Source organism: Lutra lutra, chromosome 4 (assembly GCF_902655055.1).
Source record: "Lutra lutra chromosome 4, mLutLut1.2, whole genome shotgun sequence".
NCBI lineage: Eukaryota > Metazoa > Chordata > Mammalia > Carnivora > Mustelidae > Lutra > Lutra lutra.
In genome coordinates this window covers 74920457-74948001 of record NC_062281.1, presented here as the reverse complement: position 1 = coordinate 74948001, position 27545 = coordinate 74920457, and the positions used below count along the sequence as shown (strand labels likewise).

The following is a 27545-nucleotide window of genomic DNA, read 5'->3' as shown; positions in this document are numbered from 1 at the left end:
CCCCAGGGTCTTACCCACGGTAACCCATTCTCTTTCTCATCTCCGTCTCCTCCATGAGAACCACACCAATGCTTCCAAATGCCCATTGGGCTTTTCCTCTCAGAGGCCACATTCTAAACAAAGCCTGCTCTTCTCCAGGCTTCTTCACAGCAATAAAGGCATGGCTATCCACCCTGCTGGGATCATTCCTGATGGTTTCCCCTTGTACCTTGCAACTAAGCCATCCGCGCATCTGTGGGGTTTTCCTTCAGAATACATCTAGACGCTGACCACCTCTCACCCTGCTATCACTACCATCCTGGTCTAAAACCCCTGAGTTTTCAGCACCCCAAAAGGCCCTCCTGCTTCTGCTCATGCCCCCTGCCCCTAGCATATTCTCTACCTGGCCTCCAAGATTTGTGCAAATACATACAAAGCAGGGGAGGCCCTTCCTCCTCTCAGCTTTCCAGGAGGGTTTTGCTTTTGTGCTGTATTCGGACTCTTAACTGTGGCCCGCAGGCTCTCTATGACATGGACCCTGCCACCGCTCAGACCCTTCGCCCAGCTGCCCTTTGTGCCTTGCCCCCGGCACCCTCCTCCTCACCGCGCCTGCCGCCCACCAGGATGCTCCCTCTCAGGGCCTCCGCAGCTCAGGGCACTGCCTGGCTCATTCGCTCAGGCCTCCCAAGCGGTGTGCCTTCACACGCAGCCCCAGCGGTTCTATCCACAGCAGCACACGTGCTCCTCATCCTTCTCTAGCCTTCTGTCCTGTTGGCATTGTCTTCATTATAGAAGATGTCTGCTTACTGTCTCTTCCCCCATCTCAAGGAAAAGTCCTTGGGGAGAGGGGATTTTGGTATTTTGTTTTTTCCCATAGCTTCATAACCTTAAATATATTTCCTGGATATAAAAATGCATGACAAAAACTATTATTTACACACACACACCCTTCTTTTTTTTTTTTTTTTAAAGATTTTATTTATTTGACAGAGAGAAATCACAAGTAGGCAGAGAGGCAGGCAGAGAGAGAGGAGGAAGCAGGCTCCCCGCTGAGCAGAAAGCCCGATGTGGGGCTCGAACCCAGGACCTGGGATCATGACCTGAGCCGAAGGCAGCGGCTTAACCCACTGAGCCACCCAGGCGCCCCACATACACCCTTCTTTATTCTAAAATTTGGAAAGCAAATCTGGAAGCAAAACTCTCTAATATTTGGAAAACTTTCTAAAACTTTCTAAAATTTGGAAAGAAAATTTGAAAGCAAAAGAAGCAAAACTCTCTAAAAGGCTAAAGGACCATAACATTATTTCTGAAACAGTGTGACCACTTAAGGTAATCAAAACCCACAAAAGTTGAGTTTTGGGTTTTTTTTTTTTATTATTATTGTATACTCAATCCAGGAAGCTTGAAATAATTCTAGAAAGAGCAACTAATGACTGGTCACCCCTGGATGTGAAGCTGGTTTTGAGTTTGCCTGACATGAGACCTCTTCCAGTAAGTTTGTAAATAAAGTACAATGGATAATTTTTATAATGGAAACCATACTTCTGACTGAAAAACTACTTCTTCCTTTCCACATATGGACTTTCTAACAAAAGGCCATGAAGCAGAAGGATACTTCAGAAACAACAAGAGCACAGGTACAGGCCTGAATTATTAATAATGGTGTTCTGCTCTCCCCCCATGACCCAGAGTAGTAGATGGCTACAACCATTTGCCTCTATGCCGGTTAAAACAACATGAAGTTAATCTGGATTAACTTCAAGTGAAGTTAAAGATAGGCTGTGAAATGCTTTCTTCCTTAAGATTCATTGACCTGTGGAAGGCAGACCTAGAAAACTACCTAATGTGGTATCTCCCAACTTTCTAAAAATATTTTTCAATATACGTTAAAAAGTGCTCCATGAAAAGAAGAGGTAAGTGGTCCAAAAACTACTGGAAGCACCTCTGCTCCCAGCCCTCTGCCTCCCTGAGACCCTCTCTCTATTTGCTGAGGCACTGAGTCAGGTCCCGAAGTAGAGAAAGCCATATCTTTGCTTCCCACAGCTTCTCCTACACTAACCTGAGTGCGGAAGGATGTTCCTTTGAACACTTCATGGAACTAGGGCTCTGGACATAGTTGGGGCAACATGATTTCTAACCCTCTCATCTTAGAGATGAACAAGGTAAAAATCCAGAGCAAAAAGCACGAGAGAGAGTCCCTCCACTCCCGTCTTATTTATAAGTTAAGAAAAATACAAAACTAAACTAAAATAGATGAACTATGTGTATGACAGGAGAAAAACCGTGTTTTTTCTCCGTGTTGCTGGTATTAAGCATGATACTGGGAATATATATGTATGCCGAATAAATTTGGGATGAGAAAAGGTCAGGACCCCAAGCCTCCTAACTTGTACGAGATGGCACATCCTGAGTTGGGGTCGTAGTTGTCACCAGAAGTCACCCTGAGATCCCCCTCAGGGCTGTGCTGCTGGCTTCCCTCTGAATGGCTCAGAGGTTGCAGGAGAGACCGCAGTGCTTCCAACTCAACCCCCACACTCTGCCAGGACTCCTGAGGATAAAGCCATAAACCTGTAGGCATCACACAACTTTATGAACATTAAAGATCTTGGGGCACCTGGTGGCTCAGTCAGTTAAGTGTCTGCCTTCAGCTCAGGTCATGATCCCAGGATCCTGGGACCAAGTCCTACATTGGGCTCCCTGCTCAGTGGGAAGCCTGCTTCTACCTCTGTCTGCTGCTCCCTCTGCTTGTGCTACTCTAACTCTCTCAAATAAATAAAATCTTAAAAAAAAAACCCCAAACCCAAACATTAAGGGTCTCATGATGGATCACAGCTTTTTAAAAAAATATAGTTCTCAGTGGTTCAATCTTAAAAACATGTAAACATCTATGCCAACAGTCTTCATCTGAGATTTCTACAAATAATGTCAGTGCTAAAGAAAAAAAAAAAAAGTATGTGTGTGTCTGTGTCTGTGTGCTTGCATTCACTCAGGTTAGGAAAAAATATTTACTATGTGTTTCTTACCTGACTGAAAATGAGTGAAATCTCCCCGGATTTTGCCCTACAATGCAGATAAAAGTCATTAAATATATAAACTTATTTTGGTAGAAGTAAAATTAAACAGTTAGTGACAATGACATACTTTGCAAAGTGTCTATTGGATCCATTTTCTCCATGTTTTCCTATTTTTATGCAATCTCTCAAAGGAATCTGGATAAAATTGAGAGAAATATTACAAAAATAAGCAAGGATAAAATATACACAAAAAGTAGGAATGTCTCTATTCAAATTTAAAATGCATTTACCTTAATGATGGGCTGGGATATTACATCTGGTTCAAAAATAACTGATTTTGAACATATTTTTAAGGAGCCTCTGATTTTCCTAGGGATCAAAGTACAAAGGATTATTATTAGTGAACACAATGAAAGTCAAAAAAGAATCATAATATATTTTAACTAGAAAGTAGATAACTAAAGCATTAACTGAAAGAACAACAATATAATTATTTTAATTACATTGACCCCAGGCCAATAGTTTGCCAACCCAATCCTATTATTCATTAGGAACTGAAATTTTTATCACTCCTTCTGTTTATTATCCAGAATTCATCAACAAAGAACTTTACAGTATATACATATATATACATATATATATGATCTGGAGTACAGTATTTATCTATGATTTAAAGTACAATTTGTACAAAGAAAGCAGAAAAAATAGCTTGATTCTTTATCTCCTATTCATCAAGTTTTTAGAATAATGAGTTGGTGTCCTAGGATCCCTGCCAGGTGATATAAACATCTCATGAACTTGTGGATTCTAATGATTCTGATACATTTCCACCACTGCAGGCATTGCTCTTTTTTGGTGTTCAGTTTGTCCCACTTATTGCCTAATTCTTCCAGTGGGCCCTTGTGCCCTTTTCATTCAATGTGCAGTAGTTTCTGACACCTCCCTTACTTGCCAGTAGGACAAGACGTGCCAGGCTCCCCTTGCACCTTTCCTGCCCCAGACTTAGACTCAGCAACTTCTCAAAGAGCCCTCATTCTTTCTTTGTGGGAAGTGGTATTTTTTTAAATTTTTTTTTTTTAAGATTTTTTTATCTATTTATTTGACAGACAGAGATCACAAGTAGGCAGAGAGGCAGGTGGTGGGGGCGGGGGGAGGGAAGCAGGCTCCCTGCTGAGCAGAGAGCCAGATGGGGGGCTCGATCCCAGGACCCTGGGATCATGACCTGAGCTGAAGGCAGAGGCTTTAACCCACTGAGCCACCCAGGTGCCCCTGTGGGAAGTGGTATTGACAGCACAGTCTCAGTGCTCATGGCTACCGGGTTGTTTCTAGGCCTTTCCAGAGGGGAGAGCTAGAAAATACTTTCTTTTTTAAATTTTTTTTTTTTAATTTTTTTATTTTTTCAGCATAACAGTATTCATTATTTTTGCACCACACCCAGTGCTCCATGCAATCTGTGCCCTCTACAATACCCACCACCTGGTGCCCCCAACCTCCCACCCCCCACCCCTTCAAAATTCTCAGATCGTTTTTCAGAGTCCATAGTCTCTCATGGTTCACCTCCCCTTCCAATTTCCCTCAACTCCCTTCTCCTCTCCATCTCCCCTTGTCCTCCATGCTATTTGTTATGCTCCACAAATAAGTGAAACCATATGATAATTGACTCTCTCTGCTTGACTTATTTCACTCAGCATCATCTCTTCCAGTCCCGTCCATGTTGCTACAAAACTTGGGTATTCATCCTTTCTTTCTCTTTTTTTTTTTTTTTACAGCTTTATAAACATATATTTTTATCCCCAGGGGTACAGGTCTGCGAATCGCCAGGTTTACACACTTCACAACACTCACCATAGCACATACCCTCCCCAATATCCATAACCCCATCCCCTCTCCCAACCCCCTCCCCCCATCAACCCTCAGTTTGTTTTGTGAGATTAAGAGTCACTTATGGTTTGTCTATCTTTTTTAAATTTTTTTAATTTTTATTTTTTTAAAAGAGTTTATTTATTTATTTGACAGACAGAGATCACAAGTAGGCAGAGAGGCAGGCAGAGCGAGAAGGGGAAGGAGGCTCCCTGCTGAGCAGAGAGCTTAATGTTGGGGCTCGATCCCAGGACCCTGGGATCATGACCCGAGCTGAAGGCAAAGGCTTTAACCCACTGAGCCACCCAGGTGCCCCGAAAATACTTTCTTTTAAAAGAAAAATATATGAACCCATATAAACATTTCCAATTCAAATGTAACATTAGGTTTGTTTTTTTTTTTTTTAAAGATTTTATTTATTATTTATTTGAGAGAGAGACAGTGAGAGAGAGCATGAGCTAGGAGAAGGTCAGAGAGAGAAGCAGACTCCCCGTGGAGCTGGGAGCCCGATGCGGGACTCGATCCCGAGACTCCAGGATCATGACCTGAGCCGAAGGCAGTCGTCCAACCAACTGAGCCACCCAGGTGTCCCAAACATTAGGTTTTTAATTTAACTCCTTTACTATTAGATTTGTAGGTCTTTCATCCTGAAAGTCTTGTCTTTGCATAGACATATTACTTATTTGCTTCATTTAACTATATAAATCTATGTGCACATGTGAATAAACCATTTTCAAAATAATAATACCCAAATTACTAACAATGATATTACAACTAAAACATTTACAACCTCTTTTTGCAATTCTTTTTCAACTTAGGCCATATCTCACCAGAGACACAAATTACTATGTTGTGAAGCTGATTACAAAAATTGTCTGTGGTTAACCTTCCAACATACATATAGTTAAGTTCACTTGTTTCATTTTCTCTTTGATTTTTAAGATTTATTATTTCTTCTGAAATGTTAAGTCTATATTAAAATATATGTAAAATATTTCTACAGTTCCAAAGGCAAAATTATAAAATAAGGAACAGTCAGAGATGTCTAGTTGTCATTTTATATTATTTCCCCATCGATCCTTCTGTGTAGATAATCACTTTCATTAGCTTTTAGTTTATGTTTTTTTAAATATGTAATTTAAAATGTTTTTAATTTTTAAAAATATAACCAAAAAATTATTCTTCTCCCTTCATAATTATGTGAAAGATAGCATGCAATTCACAGTACTCTGCCCCTTATTTTTCACACTGAATATATGCTGGAGATCACTCCACAGCACTACACAGACCTGCTTCATTCCTTTGTTACAGCTGCATAGTACTCCATTACGAGGACATTCCATTGTTTATTCAATCAGCCCCCTATTTGATTGTTTTCAGTATTTTGCAATTATAAGTAGTGTTATAATAAATAACCCTGTACATATTTCTATTTCTATATTTCCCATGGTAAGATAGTGAGATAGTTCCCTACAAGTAGACTTGCTAAATCAATACGTAAATGCACATGCAATGTTGCTAGATATCACCGAATTCACTTCCATGGGTCATACCACTGAACTCCATTAATAACTTAAAAATTATAAAAACAGGTTTCGGGTGGCTAGCTTATATTTGTGTTTTAATAATAAACAAATGCACTTAATTTTAAGCAAGATGTTTTACGGTATACAGCAGAGGAGTACTGGGAGGAAAAACAGAGGTATGGAATTAGGGAGAAGAATATGAGCAAAATTCCAGAAGAAAGCAAGGCGCTGATCTCAAGGAACAAGAATTGTCTACTCTGACTGCTAAGGAAACAGACATGCCATAAGCTCCCTAACAAAAAGCTAAGTAATTCTCACTTTAGGTTGTATTTAAACAAATACCACATGGCTGTGGTGGTCCTTTCAAGATAAAAGCTGAGGAACACTAAAAATTATAGAGTTTATCTAATATCAAAGTGTGATCAAGTTATGACCTACAGTTAAGGGACATCCCCAAAGGAAATCATCGGCAGATACAATCTTGTGGGAACAATTCTGATCTTAGTTAATTCCAGGTTGGCATTTTAAACAAAATACTTCATTACACGTTATTGTACACAGCTTTCAAAAAGTACGGCGAAAGAAACCAAATGTGTTTCTATAGCAATACACAGTAATGAATATGATATAGAGAAAATTGACTTTGCTTCCAGGTCAAATCAAATTATTCATTTTGAAAGTACTGATTTTTATGCCACTCTGGTGTTTTATGATTATGACTTTATAACACCATAACCCAAATAATTGAGAGTGTAAGTATAAAAGTGATACAAGAAAAAAGAGCTGGAATGAATCAGTCCTGTCCAGCTGAGTTAGACACTCACATTAGAGGAATTTGTACACACTGCTTCTCAGCTTTAGAAAATATCTGAAGTTAAGCAACAACTTCGAAGTCCTTCCTCCTTTCTCGTTACTCTCCCAGTATAAAAGGGGGACAAATCTATATGACCATACATTTCATTTTAAAAATATCAGACAAGGGAAAGGTCTGTTAGTTCACAGAGATCCAAAAATCTTCCTTACCTTTCATACTGACCGCCTTTGTTCTGAATATGATTAGCTGTGTGTTGTTCAAAGTAGTATTCCTCCAAGTTAAGTAGAAGCAAGGAAAATCTAAATTTGGAAAAACCAGAACAAAATAAAACCTCATGTTTATTTTTTAAGCATAAGAAAGCAGAATATTTAAAGCATCTGTTCCCGAAGTGATTGTTCATTTAATCATCAAATACCTATAGGTGTGTATTATATATTAGATGCTGTCCTCGATTCAGTGGGAGAAAGCAACAGACAGATTTGCCTAGCTGAGCAAAAGATACAATAAATAAAATTACTTACAGATGGATTTTTTAAATTCCCTTAAGAGAAACCCCAGATTTTATGAAATAAAACTTATTCTTGTCTGATCCAACCTTGGGGCTTTCCCACCTTTGGAGTTTTCATCCTTTGTTTCTGCTGGCTGACCACTAGACTTCCCTACCTCCCCTTCCAGGTTGTACACCCCTCCTGGTCTAGTGTTCTGCCTCATGGTTAGTTGCACTTATCCTGCTACCTCCACAAGATCATATGCCTCTGAGAGGTAGATCTCTGGATATTTCCCTGTATTAACAAGTCTAATGCTTTGGTATTGGACAAATAAGTAAATTGAACAGAATAGGATTAAAATACAGTTCCTTTTAAAATTTAATGTGTTTTAAACTTTCTTTTCTATTTAAAGATGTTATTTATTTGACAGAGAGAGAGCACAAGCAGAGGAAGCAGCACGCAGAGGGAGAGGGAGAAGCAGGCTCCCTGCTGAGCTGGGAGCCCAACCACTAATAAGGGGCTCTATCATAGGACCCTGGGATCATGACATGAGCTGAAGGTAGACGCTCAACAGACTGAGCCACCCAAGTGTCTTAAACTTTTAAAAACAAAATAAGGTAGGGGTGCCTGGGTGGCTCAGTGGGTTAAAGCCTCTGCCTTCGGCTCAGGTCATGATCCCAGGGTTCTGGGATCAGCCCCACATCGCATCGGAATCTCTGCTCAGCAGGGAGCCTGCTTCCTTTTCTCTCTCTGCCTACCTCTCTGCCTACTTGTGATCTCCGTCTGTCAAATAAATAAATAAAATCTTAAAAAAAAAAAAACCACACACACAACCAAAATAAGGTAATAAGAAAAGGTATTAATTCAGTTTTATGGCCACAGAAACAAGTATGTGGCAAATAACTGGAAACAAGTGTTTTCATTCAGGAAATCAGTGGCATCCAGAGTTCCAGGAAAAGCTCTCAGTGGGAGTGTGGGACTGGAATTCTGCTGTGTTAGGGACAGGGTCTCCAATAAACATAGCAGATTGAGCGCGTGTGTCTATTTCTGTTACCTCCAGAAGAACCACTAAAATTTGAGTAAATGAAAATATTTTTTAAAAAACCACAGACTAAAGAAAATTGAAGAGTCACAGAGGAAGATGAGAGCAACAAATTTGTAAGAAATGGAAAACAGATGGGAGGAATCAGCAGCAATCAGAAATCAGAACGGCACACACCTCCAGTGGAAGGTACCTATCAGGAGAAAACCAACTTAAATCACAGGACTTCCAAAAAGTCCCCAGATCGCAGATATTAGGTACAAAGAAGCCCCATGGAGAGCAGGGCTAGGAGTAAAAAGTAGGAAGACATAACCATTCCAAGTAACAGTTTGATAGATTATTTTTAGAAAACACAAAATAGCTGTAAAGACCCATGGATAGGAATATTTGAAAGAGTCGGGTCTTTACAGCATTACCCCATACTGAAGCCCAACAGAAAAGGCCTGCCCACAGTAACGCAGAATTACATATTTCACACTTAAAGAAGAATGGATAACCCAAGATCACCAGCCTCTAATATGAAAGAACTAGACCAAAACAAGCAGGACACAACTTGAAGTTCTCGAGAATTTCTCTCTAGAGAACATGAGGTCAAAAGCCTATAATAAATATCCTTACAAAGAAGAATCTATATTCATGGAATAAGAAGACATTGCTCATTACCAAGAAAACTGAGCCAAAAGAAAAATAACTCATAAAGACTAATGACAGCAGGAACCAGCTTTACCATCCTAATAGGTAACTTTTTATTAGCCTATTTATGTCTTTAAGTCCATGAACAAGAATTAATCACTGGCTAAAATGCCAGAGCTCAAAGGTAAACACTCACTATTAATACTTATTCTGAATTTCAATACAATCACACGAGTTAGGATTGCTAGAACAATCCTTTGATGCATCGGATAATTTCCATGAAGGTTTAACTCAGAGAGATCCTTTTCAGTTACCTTGCCCCTTATTTTTAGGTCATGCCTTAATGACCTGAAACCCTCTGCTTGAGCTGGAACTATTTAACCCTATCTTCCCACGATTCATCTTCCCACTCCTCCTCTTAGAGAGAAGGTAAAATAAAATAAGTATCTTTAATAAGACAATGGCATAATTTTATTTCTGTAAAGCACAGGTAGCCTTCATAGACAACCAGCTCTTCCACATAATTAATAAAATATAGTCCTATTCCTTGCAATAGCATGAGTGGATCTAGAGGGCATTAAGCTAAGTTAAATAAATCAGAGAAAGACAAATACCATATGATTTAATTCATATGTGGAATTTAAGAAACAAATGAATAAAGAAAAAAAGAGACCAAAAAAAAAAAAAAAAAGATTCATCTACAGAAAACTGGTGGTTGCCAGAAGACAGGTGGGTGGGGAGATGGCTGAAACAGGTGAAGGGTTTAAGAGTACACTTGGGATGAGCATTGAGTAATGTACAGGATTGTTGAATCATTATTTTATACACTGAAACTAATATAATGCTCGATGTTAATGATACTTGAATTAAAAATAAGTTTTTTAAAAATAAAAATAAAAATATGCAACCCTATTATATAGAATAGTATATTAATAATTTTATTTATACATATCAATTATATATTTAAAAAATAAAAATATATTCCTATTATTATACATTATATATTACATATATAACATTACAATATATTAAGTGTCCATACTACCCAAAGTGATCTGCAGATTCAATGGAATCCCTCTCAAAATCTCAATGGCATTTAATATAGAAATAGAAAAAAAAATCCTAAAATTCATATGGAATTGAATAGCCAAAACAATCAAGAAAGAAAAACAAAGCTGGCAGCCTCACAGTTCCTGATTTCAAAACATATTTCAAAGCTACAGTAATCGACACAAAATCAAAATCAGCAAAAAGACAAACATATACACCAATGGAACAGAAGAGAGGTCAGAAATAACCTCACATATGCTCAAATAGGAGCTCCAAGGCCACACAATAAGAAAGGACAATCTCTTCAAAAAATGGTGCTGGGAAAACTGGATTTCCACATGCAAAAGAATGAAGTTGGGCCCTTACTTTAACACCACATACAAAAATTAACTCAAAATGGATTAAAGACTTAAATGCAAGACTTGAAAGTATGAAACTCCAGAAGAAGACTTGATGGAAAGCTTCACGACACTGTGTTTGGCAATGATTTCTTGGACAGGACACTAAAACACAGGCAACAAAAGCAAAAATAAATGTGACCACATCAAACTTAAAAACTTCTGTGTGGCAAAGAAAACAATCAACAGAATGAGAAGACACCCTAAATAATGGGAAAGAATATGAGCAGACCACATATCTGATGAGGAGTTACTACCCAGAATATATATTTAAAAAAACTCCTACAGCTCAACAGAAACAAAATGTAACCCAATTAAAAAATGGACCTAAGACTTGAATTGATACTTCTCCAAAGAAGATATATAAGTGGCCAAAAAGTATATGAAAAGATACTCAATATCACTTATCACCAGGAAAACTCAAACCAAAACTACAAGCGGGCGATTGCCTCAGACCTTATTAAACAAAACAAAACAAACCTGAAAATAACAAATGTTGGTGAGGATGTGGAGAAACTGGGACCCTTGCCCACTGTTGGTAGGACTGTAAAATGGTGCAACTGCTATGCAAAACAGTACAGAGGTTCTTTCAAAAATTAAAAATACAACTAACACACAAGCCACAGGCCCACTTCTGGGTATTCATCCAAAAGAAGTGAAAACAGGATCTCAAAAGAGATATTTGCATCACCATGCTCAGGGGAGCATTATTTACGATAGCCAGGAGGGGGAAGCAACCTAAACATCCATCACCAATGAATGGCTAAAGAAAATGTGGTATAGTCTTATGTGGAATAGTCATATATGACTATAGTCATATAGTCATATGGTGGAATATTATTCAGCTTTAAAAAAGAAGGAAGTCCTATCTCATGCTACTACACTGGTCTCACTGAAACAAATACTACATAATTCTACTCCCATAAAGTATCTAAAGTCATCAAACTCTTACCAAGAGAAAACAGAATGGTGGCTGCTAGGAGCTGGTCGTACGGGGAGAGCAGAGCTGCTTTTCAGGGAGTTGCTTTCAGTGGGGGGAGAGCTCGTTTTGCAAGGTGAGAAAGCTCTAGAGATCTGTTGCACGACAGTGTGAGTGAACATCCATAACATTACTGTACTACACACTTAAAAGAGGCTACAATGGTAAGCCTTCGTTATTTTTTATTTTTACCACAATTAAAAAAATTAGTATCAACTACTGTAGAACTGGATAATGAACTTGGCAAGTAACTTATGTCCTCCTTAATTTACCAAGACACATATTTTGTAAGAAATGTAAAATACAAGGTAAACAGACAGAACCAAATCATATTATTTGAAGTTAAAGGATTAAGGAATTTTTCAGAGTGTGCATTTTCTTTCTACTGAAGTGTTACACCTGCTTTAAGATTTTTATATACACAAATTCTTACAATAAAGTTTCATGGCATTTTGCACGATGATTTTCAAACCATATCCTCAGGAGGAAAAGGTTCTGAGAAATCACTTTTTTTTTTTTTAAGATTTTATTTATTTGTTTGACAGAGATCACAAGTAGGCAGAGAGACAGGTAGAGAATAGAAGAGGAAGCAGACTCCCCGCTGAGCAGAGAGCCAGATGCAGGGCTCTATCCCAGGACCCCAGAACCATGACCTGAGCCGAAGGCAGAGGCTTAACCCACTGAGCCACCCAGGCACCTGAGAAATCACTTTTTAAATGTTTTCCTTAGGAGACTCTTGGCCCTGTCCCTGGGAACTCCTTAGCTTAATCTGTCTTGTCTTTACAGAGCTGTGGTGGGCTCTTCGGATTCCTCTTTGATAAATTTATTCACTCAGCAGCTTAACTTTCCTGAAAAGATGCTGCCACATCCTCATGTCACCTAAAGTTTGAAGTGTATTATTCAGCACTCCACCAAAATACAGAAACAAGTTCACTCAAGGTGGCCCTCAGAGTAACCCTGCGTCTGTGCCCACACTCACTCACCACCCAACACTCTACTGATGAAAAGTATAATGGATCCAGAAGACTCGGCTAGTCCATCATTTCTCTGGATTGGAGAGGTGGCGCTGTGTTGAGGAGAACTGTTACGTGCTCAGTGGGAGAAAGTGGCCCGATGCCATGGTAATGTGCACAGGGACGGGCACGGGAAAAGCCTGAGAGCCCAGCATTTGCCATCTCTACTCTGGATCCCCTACCACTATCCTCAGGTCATACTAAACTCTAGGGCCCCCACCACTTAGAGAATTGGTGTAACCAAATTGGGCATTTTTTGTGAGCTTCTTAAAATGGCTCTGAAATAAAGACATTAAGGAAATGCTGAACGGACAAGGACGAGAACACAGTGCTGTGACTCAACATGAAAATGTTCCCCTCATAATACATTTGACAAGAACCTCTGAATACAGTCATTCAGACACATAGCATCCCGTCTATCTACGTTAACATTAATTTCTCCTTTCTCAATTCCACTATTAAGACATAAACAACAACAATAACAACCCACCCTTATTCTCTGACAAAGTTGCGATGAATTAAGCTGCTGTGTTTTCCTGACTTACCAGCCAGAATTCTGTCAAGAGATTAGTATGACATGACTTTATAGTGGATTCACGCTGGAGCCTTGTGGCAACAACTTCCTCTTCTAGTGGTTTATAAATAATCTGTCTGAGCTAGAGTTAGCACTGAACTGACTTAGGCACATATATTCTTTCTGCACCTTTCCAAGCTCTTGGATCACTGAACGATTCTGTGGTCCCAAACTCAAATTCTCCCAGCAGCTTGGAGGTAGCACACATCTTGGGACCGCTGATCCTGTCATTTCCAGTCTGAAGGTCAGTATCATTAACAGCATACAAAACACACTTCCTCTGTTATACATCAACTTTCCACCACCGACCTGGGCCCGAGGCAGCAAAAGCTGCTTTTAAATTCAACTTTAGGAAACTTAAAAAAAAAAAAAAACACACAAAACTTTTTTTTTAATCTCTAGCAGTTTTTAAAGCCACCACTCATTGGGGCTTCAACTTTCTTGATGCTAATTGTGCAGGTCTGTGCATCCTCTTCAGCTGTCCGTGGCTGTTGTCCTTCCAGCTTTACACTTTAAAAAAAAATTATAAGCTCAGAGGAACACTACCTATATGAAAATCCTAGGTTTAACTGCTTGTCTCATTTTCTATGACTCTTTGCCAAAGACCATTTGGCTTGGACGTTCTGAATTTTCAGAGTTTCAAAACTTACGGGATCAATATCCATTCCAGAACTGCCCCGTAGTAATAGCTATCTCTTTTTTTCCCTTGTAACTTCCATTATCTGCCTTCTAAAAAATCCACTTCTGTGTTAAGACAGAATCCAGCTTGATCCCCCTCCCGGGGCTTCAGTGACAAACAACTTTAGTTTGGACAACTTTTCCTGAAGGTTACCAGCACTACTACTTAATTAGTTTCTTTTTAATATTCAGAATTTTGCAAAGTTCTCAAGTTCTCTGCCTTAAAATAGATCAAAATTTCAACAAGGGAACTCAAGAAACTGTAATTATATCTCACTAGGCATTGACTAAGTAAGGTCTCTCGTCACTTTCTGTGCTGCTATTTCCTGTTTTCAATCTACATCAGGTACATACCTGCCATTTTTTCTACTCACTTAGGTGGCCTGTAACAAAGGAATGCAATTATCTCCGATCCTCTTTCTAGAAAGTTCCCTAGGTTTCCCCCCTCTATTCACAGATTCCCTGGCAATTGTACTCCTTGACATTCAGGGCCTCACCTCCTGTCATGTCATTCCTTTTGAGCAGGTTTGTATCTTTTCAGCATTAGATTCCAATCCCCCCCCTTTTTTCTTAAGATTTTATTTATTTATTTTTGAGAGACAAAGAGAGTGAGGGCATGTGTGCATGAGCATGGGAGAGAGGCCGAGGGAGAAGCAGACTCCCCATTGAGCAGGGAGTGGGATACAGGACTCAGTGTACAGATCCTGGGATCATGACCTCAGCCAAAGGCAGACGCTTAACCTTCTGAGCCACCCAGGCGTCCCTAGATTCCAATCTTGAGTCCCCATCCTAATAAGCTTCAGTAACATCTAAGACACACACTAATTCTCTTCTGTAATAAAATTTAACTCATTTTATTATTCATGTTATACATACTCACATAGAGACATCTGAGTGACTGAATGTTATTTCTAGGTCCGGAACTGATTGTTTTCTCATGTAAATTACTGCCTCCTCTTTCCGCAGGAGTCGTATCTCATCTTCTACCTGTTGTCCTCCAGTGTAACCAATGTCACCATTTCCTCTGGCCTTGTGATCCTCTCCTTTGGGGCTAAGTTTAAAACTCTACCACTTGGCCAGACTCTAGGAAATTACATTCTCCTCTGACTATGTAAACTGTAGTTACTTCCTGGACAAGATGGTTCAGATATCGAAATCCCTTTCATTGACACCATCCATAAGGCCAGTCATCTCTACTTTTAAGTCTCAACTATCTATGAGAACAAATGACAAAAAGATCATGTATGCTTTCAAAATCTTTCAATTTACTCATCAAGGGTCATAGCCCGAGGGAGCATGCACCATGAGCCTTCTCTAAACAATGGAGAAAACATGGAAGCGTAGTTCAAAGGAGCCAAAAAAAAAAAAAAAAAGAGAGAGAGAGAGAGAGAGAGAAATGCTTAATTACTGTTACCCGGAAAGTGCTTCTCAGATGTGAATGTGTGTATGACATGCGAGGATCACATCAAAATGCAGATTCTGATGCAGCACACCTAGGGTGCAGCCCGAGATTGTGCATTTTCTCTCCTTTTAAAAAAGATTTTATTGATTTGTCAGAGAGAAAGTGCACAAGCAGGGGGAGTGGCAAGATCCCCGCTGGGCAGGGAGCCCTATGCAGGGCTTGATCCCAGGACCCTGAGATCATGACCTGAGCCAAAGGCAGAAGCTTAACCGACTGAGCCACCCAGACACCCACACTGTGCATTTTCTAACACGCTCCAAGGCAATGGTGAGGCTGCAGGCCCATGGTGAGAATAACAAGGTTCTAACTCATATCCATGTAAACCAGGCTTCCATCATTCCTCAATCATTCTAAATTTCTGAGATACCATAAAAATAAGCATTGTCCTAATATCTAAAAAAGAAGCCACACATTTGGTGGCACTGGGGATGGCCATGGATCAGATAACATCTGTTCTGGTCTTAGTTCACCTGTGACTTGGCTATTAGACTTTTAATCCAATCACTTCATCTATTTAGGCCTCAACTATAAAATTGAAGCGAGAGAGACAAATTAGATGAACTTGAAAGTCTCTTATTAACCAGTGGATTTATAGATACACTAAATAAATCCAGGCTTCCACAAATCAGCAGGAATCCCATTTCAGACGTTAATGGCAGATTACATGTCCAGAACAACAATCTCACTGCAGATACAGAGCCTCTAAAATTGCTAGATAAATTACTACAATCTTTTTTTCAAATGCTTGGCTGAGGACATGGGGAAAGTGAGGGAAAGTCACAGAAGAGAGACGTTAGCAGGTACTGGAGCAGTTTTCCCCTCGGGGCTTTGCCCAACTCTGAGTACTAGAGAGCCTGCATTCATAGAGTCATGTGCCCTGAGAGGATGGCGGGGGCGGGGGGGGGGGGAGAGGAAAGGGGTGCAGGAAGCAGAGCCAGAAAAAGCTAGAATCCCTAGAGTTAACACCCTTGGAGTCTGGAAATAAAACCACCTACCCTCCCTTCCCTAGAGGGAGATGGTAGGCCCTGGGCTCTGGGCTGGGGGCAAAGTCAGTCTCCCTTGAGAATATGAAACCACCAGCCTGCTTTGACACACATTTGGGGCTAGAGGCTAGAACTCACACTACTAACGTAGCCCAGTAAAACTCAAGACAAACCAGAGTGTTTTCTCCCAGCACCCCAGGCAGAAATGAATGCAAACACTTTCTGGAAAAATCCAGCTGAAACCCAGGCCCGCAAGAATCCCCAAGGATAAGCTTCCAAAGAACAAGAAGCCAAAATCAAAAATCCTAAAACAAACATTTAACAAAATTACCGAATGAGGGTCAATATAAGCAACAAACTGTTCAGCTGGATCTGTAAAAGTTACAGATAATTTATTTTCTGTATCTGATCACTTCAAGAGATAAATTTAAAGAAATAGAAGGACATGAAAATATAGCAAAGAGACTCTTATCAAAATGGATCAGGCAGTTATAAATGACCCAAATAGAATTAGAAATTTAAAAATAATTGAAATTAAAGCAAATGAGTGATATAGACAGCAAATTAGGCCACTAGAGAAAAAAAATTTTAAGTTGTAAGATGGATTTAAATAATGCAGAATGCAGCATAGAAAAGTACAGATAAATGTTAAAGAGTCTTTATGAGACATAAAAGCAATATTCTAAGAGCTGAAGGCTCAGCTCCAGATTTTCTGAAACTGTTTCAGCTTTAGGAATACCAATCAGGACAGGTGAATAAAAAGAAATTTCTAGAGAGACAAACAGCAAAGCACTAAAAAGAGGAGATCTTAGTATATGTGCTGCCGAAGCGAGCACAAAAAGAGGAGATCTTAAAAGCAGCCAGAGTCCTGCTTTTAAAAGACAGAGTCTTTACAAAGAACTGTTAAGACTTAAATGCAGGCTGGTCTCCCCCAGAATGGAAAGTGGCTTTCTACAAAGCTCCACAGAAATCTGCTATGCTCCCAGGTCAAGGGCAAACAGTCCCAGTCAAATGCAAGGCTTGGACCCCAGTATCTTAATTACGCCAGAGAACATGCTGGTGGCTCCCTAAACATGAACACAGATAAACCAAGTTTTGCCCCAATCCTGCCACATCATACAGACTCAAGTTCAAGGCTTGACAGTCCCACTCAGGCCAGAGAAGAGACAAGGCCAATGCTCAGCCACAGATGCCGAGCTGGACATGGTGAGCTAAGGTTCCATCACAGCATAGCTCTAGGCATCTTGGCTCCTGAGCACTCCATGAGATACAGGATTCTCCTGGAGCCTGAAGCATGACCCTGTCAGGTAGCTAAGAGCTGCACCACGGGGGGCAGAGCACACCTGTTATTGACCTTTTCTCGGAGTTTGCGAGTTGGGTTTTCTCCCACCAACAACTGCTCCAGCAAGTTGGGTGCATATTCCCTGGCTAACTGTCTTCATTTGCACAATCTTCAAAATGCTGAGAAAATTACAGCATTTTGAACAACATGGGTTTGAACAACATGGGTTTGAACTGTGCTGATCCACTTATATGTGGATTTTTTTCCCAATAAATACACTACAGTACTGTAAATGTATTTTGTCTTCCTTATGATTTTCTTAATAACATTTTCTTTCCTCCAGCTTACTTTAAAAATACAGTATATAATACACATAGCATACAAAATATATGTTAATTGGTTGTTTGTTATTGGAAGGCTTCCAGTAAACAGCAGGCTACGAGTAGTTAAGTTTTGGAGAAGTCAAAATTTATACAGATTTCTGGCTGCACAGGGATTGGCTCCCCTAACCCCCATGTTGTTCAAGGGCCAAAAATATATATCTAGGAAAACTGATCACCAAAACAAGAACATAAGCACATGTTCAAACAGACAAAAATAGTTTATTACCATTAAGGGAACCTCTAAAGGATATTCTTCAGGAAAGAGAAAATAATTCCACAGAGAACATATGATTGTCAAGAAGGAATGCTGAACTAAGATAATGGTAAATATGCATGTAAAAATATATTAACTAGATAATTGCTATGTTTAATTTGTAGGTTTAAAATCTAGATTTTAAATCTACATTGAAAATACTAGACAACAGAGACTATAATTTAGGATGGGACAACAGGAATTACTCCGAGGTCCTTATATTGTTATGGAGGAGGGCTATGAGAATGATTAGTTTCAGATCTTAAGCTAAATATAATGTTAAAATTTCCAGGTAAGCTCTAGAAAAACAGAAACAAAACACACAGGTACCATAATCTTCAGGTAAAATGAAAGGGAGCAAGGGGGTCTTAATCTAAAATTAAAAAAAAATAAGACAAACTTAAAGAACAAAATTTAAAAATCCAAATATATCTGTAATATAATAAATGTAAATGGACTAAAATTAATCTGTCAAGACAAAAATTATTGGAAATGAATTATTAAAATATCCCACTATTATATTAATCTATTAATAAGAAATATACCTAAAACTTAAGGATACAGAAAAATTGGAAAGCAGAAAAATGAAAATTCCATATAATGCAAATACCCCAAAGAAAACTGATATAGTTATATTAAAATCAGACAAAACAGAAAAAAAAAAATCATTACTAGAAGAGGTCATTGTATATCAACAAAAGATTCAATTTTTTAAGAAGATAGCAATTTTAAACTTACATAGACTTAATAACATCCTCTGAAAATATGTATAGCAAAAATTGATAGAAATATAAGTCAAAGTTTGCATCATGAAGAAACTCCCAAACTGAGAAGTCAATCAGAAAAAAATTCATTAAAAATGAAAGATCTAAACCCAACTAACAAGCTTAATGTAACAGATATATAGATATTATACCAATATTAATATACATCTATTTGTAATCTCACATCAATTGTGAAAAATGACTACAATCTAAATCATAATACGTTCAAAGAATTAGTATTAAGCAGAGCTTATTCATTACACATAAATTAAAATATAAAAAACGGGGCACCTGGGTGGCTCAGTCAGTTAAGCATCTGACTCTTGATCTCAGCTCAGATCTTGATCTCAGGGTCCTGAGTTCAAGCCCCATGCTGTGTGTGGAGCTACTTAATGAAATAAAAAAGGCAGAGATAATTTTCAAAATCTTTGAGTTATAAATGTTAAGTTACAACTGTACATGTCTGATGGGGAAAGATGAAATTGCAATGCTATTTAGAAAAAAAACAAGCAATGGGGCGCCTGGGTGGCTCAGTGTGGTAAAGCCTCTGCCTTTAGCTCAGGTCATGATCCCAGGGTCCTAGGATCGAGCCCCGAATCCGGCTCTCTGCTCAGCGGGGAGCCTGCTTCCCCCTCTCTCTCTGCCTGCCTCTCTGCCTGCTTGTCATCTCTGTCTGTCAAATAAACAAATAAAATCTTTAAAAAAAAAAGAAAAAAACAAGCAATGAATTCATTAAGTGACCATACCCAACTTTATATCACATTAAAAATTTTTTTAATGAAAATCATAGAGCAAACCCATTCAAAATTTATGGTTGTTTTCTTGTGTCTTCTTCTTCTTCTTCTTCTTTTTTTTTTTTTAAGATTTTTTATTTATTTATTTGACAGAGATCATAAGTAGGCAGAGAGAGAGGCAGAGAGAGAGAGGGAAGCATGCTCCCTGCTGAGCAGAGAGCCTGATGCGGGGCCCGATCCCAGGACCCTGGGATCATGACCTGAGCCGAAGGCAGAGGCTTTAACCCACTGAGCCACCCAGGCACCCCTTCTTGTATCTCCTTAAATGGTAACCATTTTGGAAGAAGCTATTTTTAGGCAGCCATAAGGGCATAAGGTGAAGGACTAGTAATGCAGTTTGGGTAAATACAGTGTAAATTCTAAGTTAATCAAAATATCTGCAACATTTATATCTCCTCCCACAATTTTTTTTTTGTTTTTTTGTTTTTTATGTGAGAAAAATAAACCCTACTTCTGAGTCATAGTTTGGTAGATTTCCTTCAACCCTTCAGCATTCCTGACTAACTGTGGCTCTACAGTTTATTTCCATTTTCAACACCTGGCATATCTCAATGAGATAGTACAAGAACAGGATGGCCAGTCTTAGAAATAAGAGAATAAACAGGAGGATAGCAAACACTTTTCCCTCTCAACCAGTACTTATGGTACAATAAATAAAAAATAACATATTAAGCTGAAGATATTTAATATCAGCCAAGAAACTTAATATAAGCATAACCAAGAGAATACATACACATGGAATGTTTGAAAACAAAGTTGAATTCTATCAAGTGCCTGTAAAACTATTAAGGAAATATGTGTGCTCAATATATAATTCATGATTACTAATGTTTTATCCTGGGATGACAGCTTACAAGCTACACCTAAGTAATTTGTTGTACAACATTATAAAGAGAAAAATTTGACTCTCCCCCAGTAGGAGCATGCCTCAACTCTCTAAATTTCTAGTCATCCAAGAAAAAACAGCTATTCTTCCATCACACCACTTCTAAATGTAAAGATAAAAAATATTTAACAATCAGCCTACTTCTAAATCTTAAAATAGAAATATCTTAAATAGCAGCCGTTTGTAAAATATCCTTACCTGCTAACATTTATTTCCTTATCTACATGTTTGTTATTTCCAACAATTCAAAAGAAAGATATGTGAATTGTCTTTTGAAATTTTTTCCATTAACACCTACACAAGGAATTTTTAAAAACCAGTAAAATTAATATAGTTTCTGGCATCTATATCTTAACCAGGATACTAGTGTACTTGACCTGAATGACCAAGTATCTCTTTTGTTTTCTAATACCAAACATTACCAAAGCATTTCTTTATAAACATTACCAGTAAGTGGCACCACTGTACAGTTGTTTAAGCCAGAAACCTGAGAGGACTGCCGTGTTGAGCAAATGAAAATACAGGATGCCTAGTGAAATCTGAATTTCAGATAAGCTACAAAAAATTTAATATAAGTGTACCAAATATTGCATGGTACATACTTACACGAAAAGATTTTTCACTATTCATCTGAAATTCAAATTTAACTGGGCATTCTGTATTTTACCTGACAGCTCTAGCTGGGATTCTTTCTCTGTTACCTTTTACATGAAATGTATCACTCCAAGACCTGTCCACTCTACCTCCCCCAAAAATCTAAAACCCATCCACTTCTCTTCATTTCTTCTGCCCCGATCTTGGTCTAAGCCACCAATCCAGGAAACTCCCAACCGGTCTCTCTGCTTCTACCTTTGTAGAAATACTGCTTACCCTAAATGCAGTAGCATCAGTTTAATACTAAAAGAAATAAAAGCTAACCTCAGGTTTCTCATTTCCTGGGGTCATCTGGTAGTGGTAGAACTCTAAAATCTCACAAGCAGCATGAGAGGGGGACCAATGAACTCACAACTCTGAAGACGTGAGGCCTTTTGCTGGGTCAGCCCTGAAGCAGTCCCAAGGAAAGTAACAATTCTCATGGGTATGCCTCAGCCAATGAGCTTTATCAATTCTTGTGCTAATTGGTGTTTATTGCCACAAAGGGATGACCCAGGAAAAATCTGTGTGGAAACAAAGTCGGTTTAAAATATTTCTCTCTTTCAGAGTGCATTCTGAGGTTTATAGGGACAGCATGGTTCCAACCCACACCTAATTGTGAGACAGAGTCCTTTCATCCAACTAGTATTCTGTAGAAACCTTCTGGGTAGAAATCTGCTTCTCAGCCCAAGGTTGCAAAGCTAGGGAGCCAAGAGTTAAAAAATTGGAGCAGTCAGCAAAGAGGATCCAAATATATCAAAGCTCTGCGACACCAACTTCTTCAGATTCCTGATGCTCAGGAATATTGGCTCCCTGCTGACGGATGAATAAATGTTTTGGTTTTGAGAGCTACAGTTATCTCCGTGCGCTGCTAGCCTGTCACACTGTCTGACCAATAGATACACACAAAGCAGATTATACACTGAAACCCAAGAGCAGACTTTAAGATTTGTGTGACATTGCTGAGCTGTATAAACCAACCAAATTAAACAAAAATGACAGCTATGGAATTAACTGGCAGATCTAAAGAAAACAGGTTTCTCTCTATACCAAAGGGGCCAAGAATGGGTACAAACGACTCTTTGATCACAGAACACGATGGCAATTCAAGTGTTCCTAAGTTCTTACGATGCAAATTTGCACATCCATCTACTTAATACAGAATACCCCCAATTCTTAATGTTGTTGGTACAGAACAAAGAAACTCTCCTCGAGGTCCTTCCACATGAAACAGGCATTATAAATGAAGTCGGAAGAGCCTCTACGAGTGTGAGTTACTTTATTTAGGGTCTAGTTATTATTTAGCATTAAAAGTAAGTCTTTCTGTGGATAAAACCAAATCATAAAATCAAAACGTTCTCAGAAGCCATATCCAAGATATGCTTTTTTGATACATCTTATCTTCTTCTCTACAGTGAAGAATAAAATCTTAAACTATGGATATCCTGGGCAGGCCAGTATTAGGGATTAGAAAAGGATATGAATGTTTGGATGAAACGGGTCAAGTCAATACCTATAAAATAAGCGTGGATGCTGCAAGATCACACAGACCTTAGAGCCTACACCTGTATTTCCACATATAATCTGCTTTGTTGGTGTCCACTGCAGGGGCCAAGGGCAGGCTGCCCCAAAACGTGCCCCTCTAGCATATTTTTTGAAATAAAAGTTACCTAAGAAATAGCCAGTGCAAGGTCACTCAGACCCTCCTCTGTCCCCTTAAAAGCAGGAAACAAATCTCCCTGTACTAAAAAGTAAAAAGACATCTTTACACCAGAGATAGGGACTTAGAAGCGAAGAAAGCTGCAAAAACAAACCTTGTTACTATTTTTTTTTCTAATCTACTACCTCAGCCTAAATTCTGCTTAGAATTCCTAATTAAAGCTCCCAAACATCTGTTTTCTCTACCCTGTCAATGCCTCACAAATGTATTGTCTCTTTGTCTAAAATATATAAAAACTACTTGCCTTGGTCATTTCTTTAGGCCTCTATTTTAATATTGGGCCTCTGCATACATGTGATAAAACTTTGGCTTTCTTCTCCTGTTATTCTGTTTTATGTATATTTCATTTAGTCCAGCTGGAAGACCTTCAAGGGTAAAGATTTTTTTTCTTCCCTACACCATCCATCACACAACAAGGTGACTGGCTAGCAGCACTCCTGGGTAACTTGCTCTCACAATCAAAATAACTGTAAAATGATTCATTCCCAGTTCCTTTTGGCACCTGGGACCACAGACCAGAAAATCAGCAAGTTATTTCATTCACCAGAAATACACTTAGAGCAGAAGTGAGTTTTTTTGTGTGTGTTGTTCTGTTTTGTTTTTACAAACGATTTCCTTTGGAGGCTGAGGATCAGAAACTAAAACGGCGCTGCTCTGAGATCATCTGAGCTTGGGCTCGCCCTGGGACCCCAAATTCTTACTGGTCCCCCTTACTGGGATCTGGGGATAATGACTGTTGTGCCTCACCGAGCGTTCGAATGCAAAGCCTTCAAATACACTTAAGTACAATGAGGCTCATTGCTCGGCAGAACATGTTTGTGCGGTGGCGCTTGGCTTTTCTCAGGGGAAGGCCTTTCTTGTGGCCCACCTCGCGGCCCAGCCGGGCAGGGAGCTGGGCAGGCCTTACCCTTCCGTCCGAAGAAGTTGGCAGAAAAAGGCGCAGGGAAGCGAAGCATCCGCGTCTTCCCCGGTGCCCGCACAGTGCGGCCCGGGCGGAACAACGCTGTGGCTCCCACGCAGTGCGGGGACCCAGCGCCGGTGACCCGGGGTCCAAGGGAGGCCGCCGGCCCGCGCACCCCCAGCCGCTCCCCTCTAGAGTAACGCCGGGGCTCGCGCTCGGGGCCGGACGCCCGCGAGGGAGTCCACGCCGGGACCCGCGCGGCCTCTTCCGGGTAAGCCGGGCCGCAGGAGCCGGGACCAGCGTAGCTCCGCCTGGGCTCCGCTTGCCGTCGGACCCGGCCCGGACCCGGCCCCGACCCTGACCCGGCTCCCGGGCTCCGGCCGCGACCCCCGCCCGGGCGCCCAGCACGCCCCGGGCCTCGGCCTTTGTGCCGGGGCCCCCACACCGGGACCGGGCTCTCGGACGCCCGCCGGCAACCCCGCTCCCGCCCCCGAGCACGTCCCGGGCCCCGACCCCGGCTCCCGCCCTCCCCGCCTCCGCCTGGGGGTCCCTGGCAGGCGCTCACCGCTCTTTGGAGTAGAGCTGCAGCTGCTGCTCCCGCCGCTTCTTCCGGATAAACGCCATGGAGGGAGGGCAGCGCGCGGGCGCGCGGGGACGCACGGCTCGGGCGCCGCTGTCGTCCGCGAGGAGTCAGGGACGCGGCTGGGAGGCGGGTCCGGTGAACCGGCCTGCAAGGTCCCGGCCGGGAGGGGAGCGCGGGCCGGGGCCTGGCTTCGCGTGCAGTGGCGGCGCAGGGCGCCCCACAGCCCCACCGCCTGACGCTGCGCCCCAGGGCCCGCGGCGTCCCGGCCGCGCTCAGCGGAGCATGTTCGCGTGGGGACTCCGGCGGCGCCGTGACTCAGGCCGGAGGAGGGGCGCTCGCTGACCCCGAAGTACTCAGGCCCCCGGGGGCCCGGGAAGGACCGGGGCCAGGCTGCGGTCTGTCCTTGCACCGCGAACGTTCCCGGTTTCGCCACCGCGGCACCGCGGCGTTTGTACTGTTGTACGCACGGAGACAGATGCTTGCCGGTGAACTACCCTGCTCTGTTGGCCGCGGGGACTCGAAGGAACTGTTTGGGCTCTCGATCTCTTGGTAGCTGAAATACTCGGTCGCATGACTTTTTTCGCTTTTTCTAATAGCTTTATTGAGATAGAACTCATATGCCAAGCAATTCACTCATTACAGTGTACCATTCAGTGGCTTTTAGTATAGTCACAGGTACCCCTCACTGTAGCCTTTAGTCATTAGCTCCCCCAATACCCTTCAGTTATCACCCTCCTAGCTCCACGCTCCTAGCAAGCACTGATGAACTTTTCTGTGTCTATGAATTTGCCTATTCCTGACATATCACGCAAATGCAATCATACGTTATGTAGCCTTTTGTGTCTGGCTTCTTTCATTTAGCTTAACTTTTTCAGGTTCATTCATGTATCTGTACTTCATTCTTATTGCTGGAGAGTAGTCTAGTATGTGGATATACCACATGTTGTTAACTCATTCATCATTTGGCTATTATGAATGATGCTGCAAAGAAAATTGTACATGTTTTTGCATGGACAGATGTTTTCATGTCTACTGACTACATACCTAGGAGAGTCATGTGGTAACTCTGTATTGAAATGTTTGGGAAACTGCCAAACTGTTTCCCAAAGTGACTGCACAATTTTACATTTCCACCAGCAGTGTTTAAGGGTTCCCAATTTCTCCAGTTGCCAACACTTGTTATTTTTTGATTTCTCCATTATAGCTATCCTAGTGGGCATGAGTGGTATCTCACTGTGGTTATGACTTTCATATATCCTGAGTCCAAGCCTGTGATTGTAAAGGGATTCTTTTTTTTTTTTTTTTAAAGATTTTATTTATTTAGTTGACAGAGAGAGATCACAAGCAGGCAGAGAGGCAGGCAGAGAGAGAGGAGGAAGCAGGCTCCCCGCTGAGCAGAGAGCCCGATGTGGGGCTCGATCCCAGGACCCTGGAATCATGACCTGAGCCGAAGGCAGAGGCTTAACCCACTGAGCCACCCAGGCGCCCCGTAAAGGGATTCTTGAATAACAGACTTCTAAATTGTATATATGCTGACCCATCTAATATTGTCTTACAGATCAGGTTCTGCAGAATTCGACTTTTTAAAAAAGATTTTATTTATTTATTTGACAGACAGAGATCACAAGTAGGCAGAGAGGCAGGCGGAGGGGGTTGGGCCGCTCGGGGACAGGCTTCCTGCTGAGCAGAGAGCACAATGCAGGGCTCGATCCCAGGACCCCCGATCATGACCTGAGCTGAAGGCAGGGGCTTTAACCCACTGAGCCACCCAGCCAGCCCCAGAATTTGATTTTTAAAAGCTTCAAGTAAATGTGTATACATGAACATGGCAGGACTCTGAAGAGAAGAGGGAGAACCATAACTAAAAGCCAGGGATGGATCTGACTGAGCTTCATCCCAGCAGCATTGGGAAAATGAGATGCACAAAGTAGGCACCCACTACAACCATTCTGCCATGAGTGAAGGTGAATGGATGCCCTGTAAGTTGGATTGAGTCCTTTCCATGTGACCAGGTGCTGTGCAGAACCTGTAACTGTAAAAACATGTCAGAGATATTAGCCCAGTGCACTGATTGGAAATTGTGGCTAATTGGGGAATCCAGAAAAATACATGAACAAATAAACAATGAAACAGGATAATAAAAGTTGCACAGAGGCACAACATGATGTCTTTCTATATGAGAAGTACTATAGTAAGTATGAATTCAGAAGAGGGCTATCACTTTGGCTGGAATAAGGCAAGAAAACAGCATGCAGGTTTTCTCCTCTTGTCATTTTAAAAGATTTTATTTATTTATTTGAGAGGGATAGCATAAACGGTGGAGGGGGTGAGGGAAAGGGAGAAGTAGGTTCCCTGTTGAACAGGGAGCCTGACACAGGCCATGATCCCAGGACCCTGGGATCATGGCCTGAACCAAAGGCAGATGCTTCATTGACTGAGCCACCCAGGCAGCCCAAGCTTTTCTCCCTTTAAACAATAAAGGGTAATGTGATTCTGGTAGGTGGAGAGTGACAATTTCTTCTTGACCAAACCTTGAGCCAGGCCTCTTTGAGCCTTCTCAGCTGGGCCTCAACTGTGTTCTATAAAAACTACAGATTCCCAGCACAAATGATTTTGTCCACACACCCCCCCCCCCACATTAAAATACTTAAACCAACACTAACATAGTTTCTAACAGCTCAAGGCCTCATTCCTGGGATGAGCCTAGCCTCCTGTAAGGTCCCTGTCTGAGAAAGCTCAAGGCTGTCAAAAGTATTTACTGTTTGTAACACTTCACATAAGCCCTGGACTGCTGTTTCTTAGAACATTTATTAAGAAGGGCTTACAATTGTGAATTCTTTCTCTGTACCTTTG

General features: G+C 40.9%; 1 protein-coding gene across 2 annotated transcripts in view; it reads right to left on the bottom strand.

Moving 5' to 3' along the window:
* Positions 1 to 24884, bottom strand: part of NSMAF (neutral sphingomyelinase activation associated factor) — a 59031-nt gene extending 34147 nt beyond the window's left edge. For both annotated transcript variants that reach the window (XM_047724041.1, XM_047724042.1), the window contains exons 1-5: positions 24675 to 24884; positions 7403 to 7492; positions 3284 to 3362; positions 3121 to 3188; positions 3003 to 3039 (exon numbers count right to left, since the gene is read on the bottom strand). In XM_047724041.1, the coding sequence (XP_047579997.1) occupies positions 3003 to 3039; positions 3121 to 3188; positions 3284 to 3362; positions 7403 to 7492; positions 24675 to 24733 (333 nt within the window). In that variant the 5' untranslated portion in view covers positions 24734 to 24884. The remainder of the gene's footprint in view (positions 1 to 3002; positions 3040 to 3120; positions 3189 to 3283; positions 3363 to 7402; positions 7493 to 24674) is intronic.
* Between the last annotated feature and the right edge of the window lie 2661 nt (positions 24885 to 27545).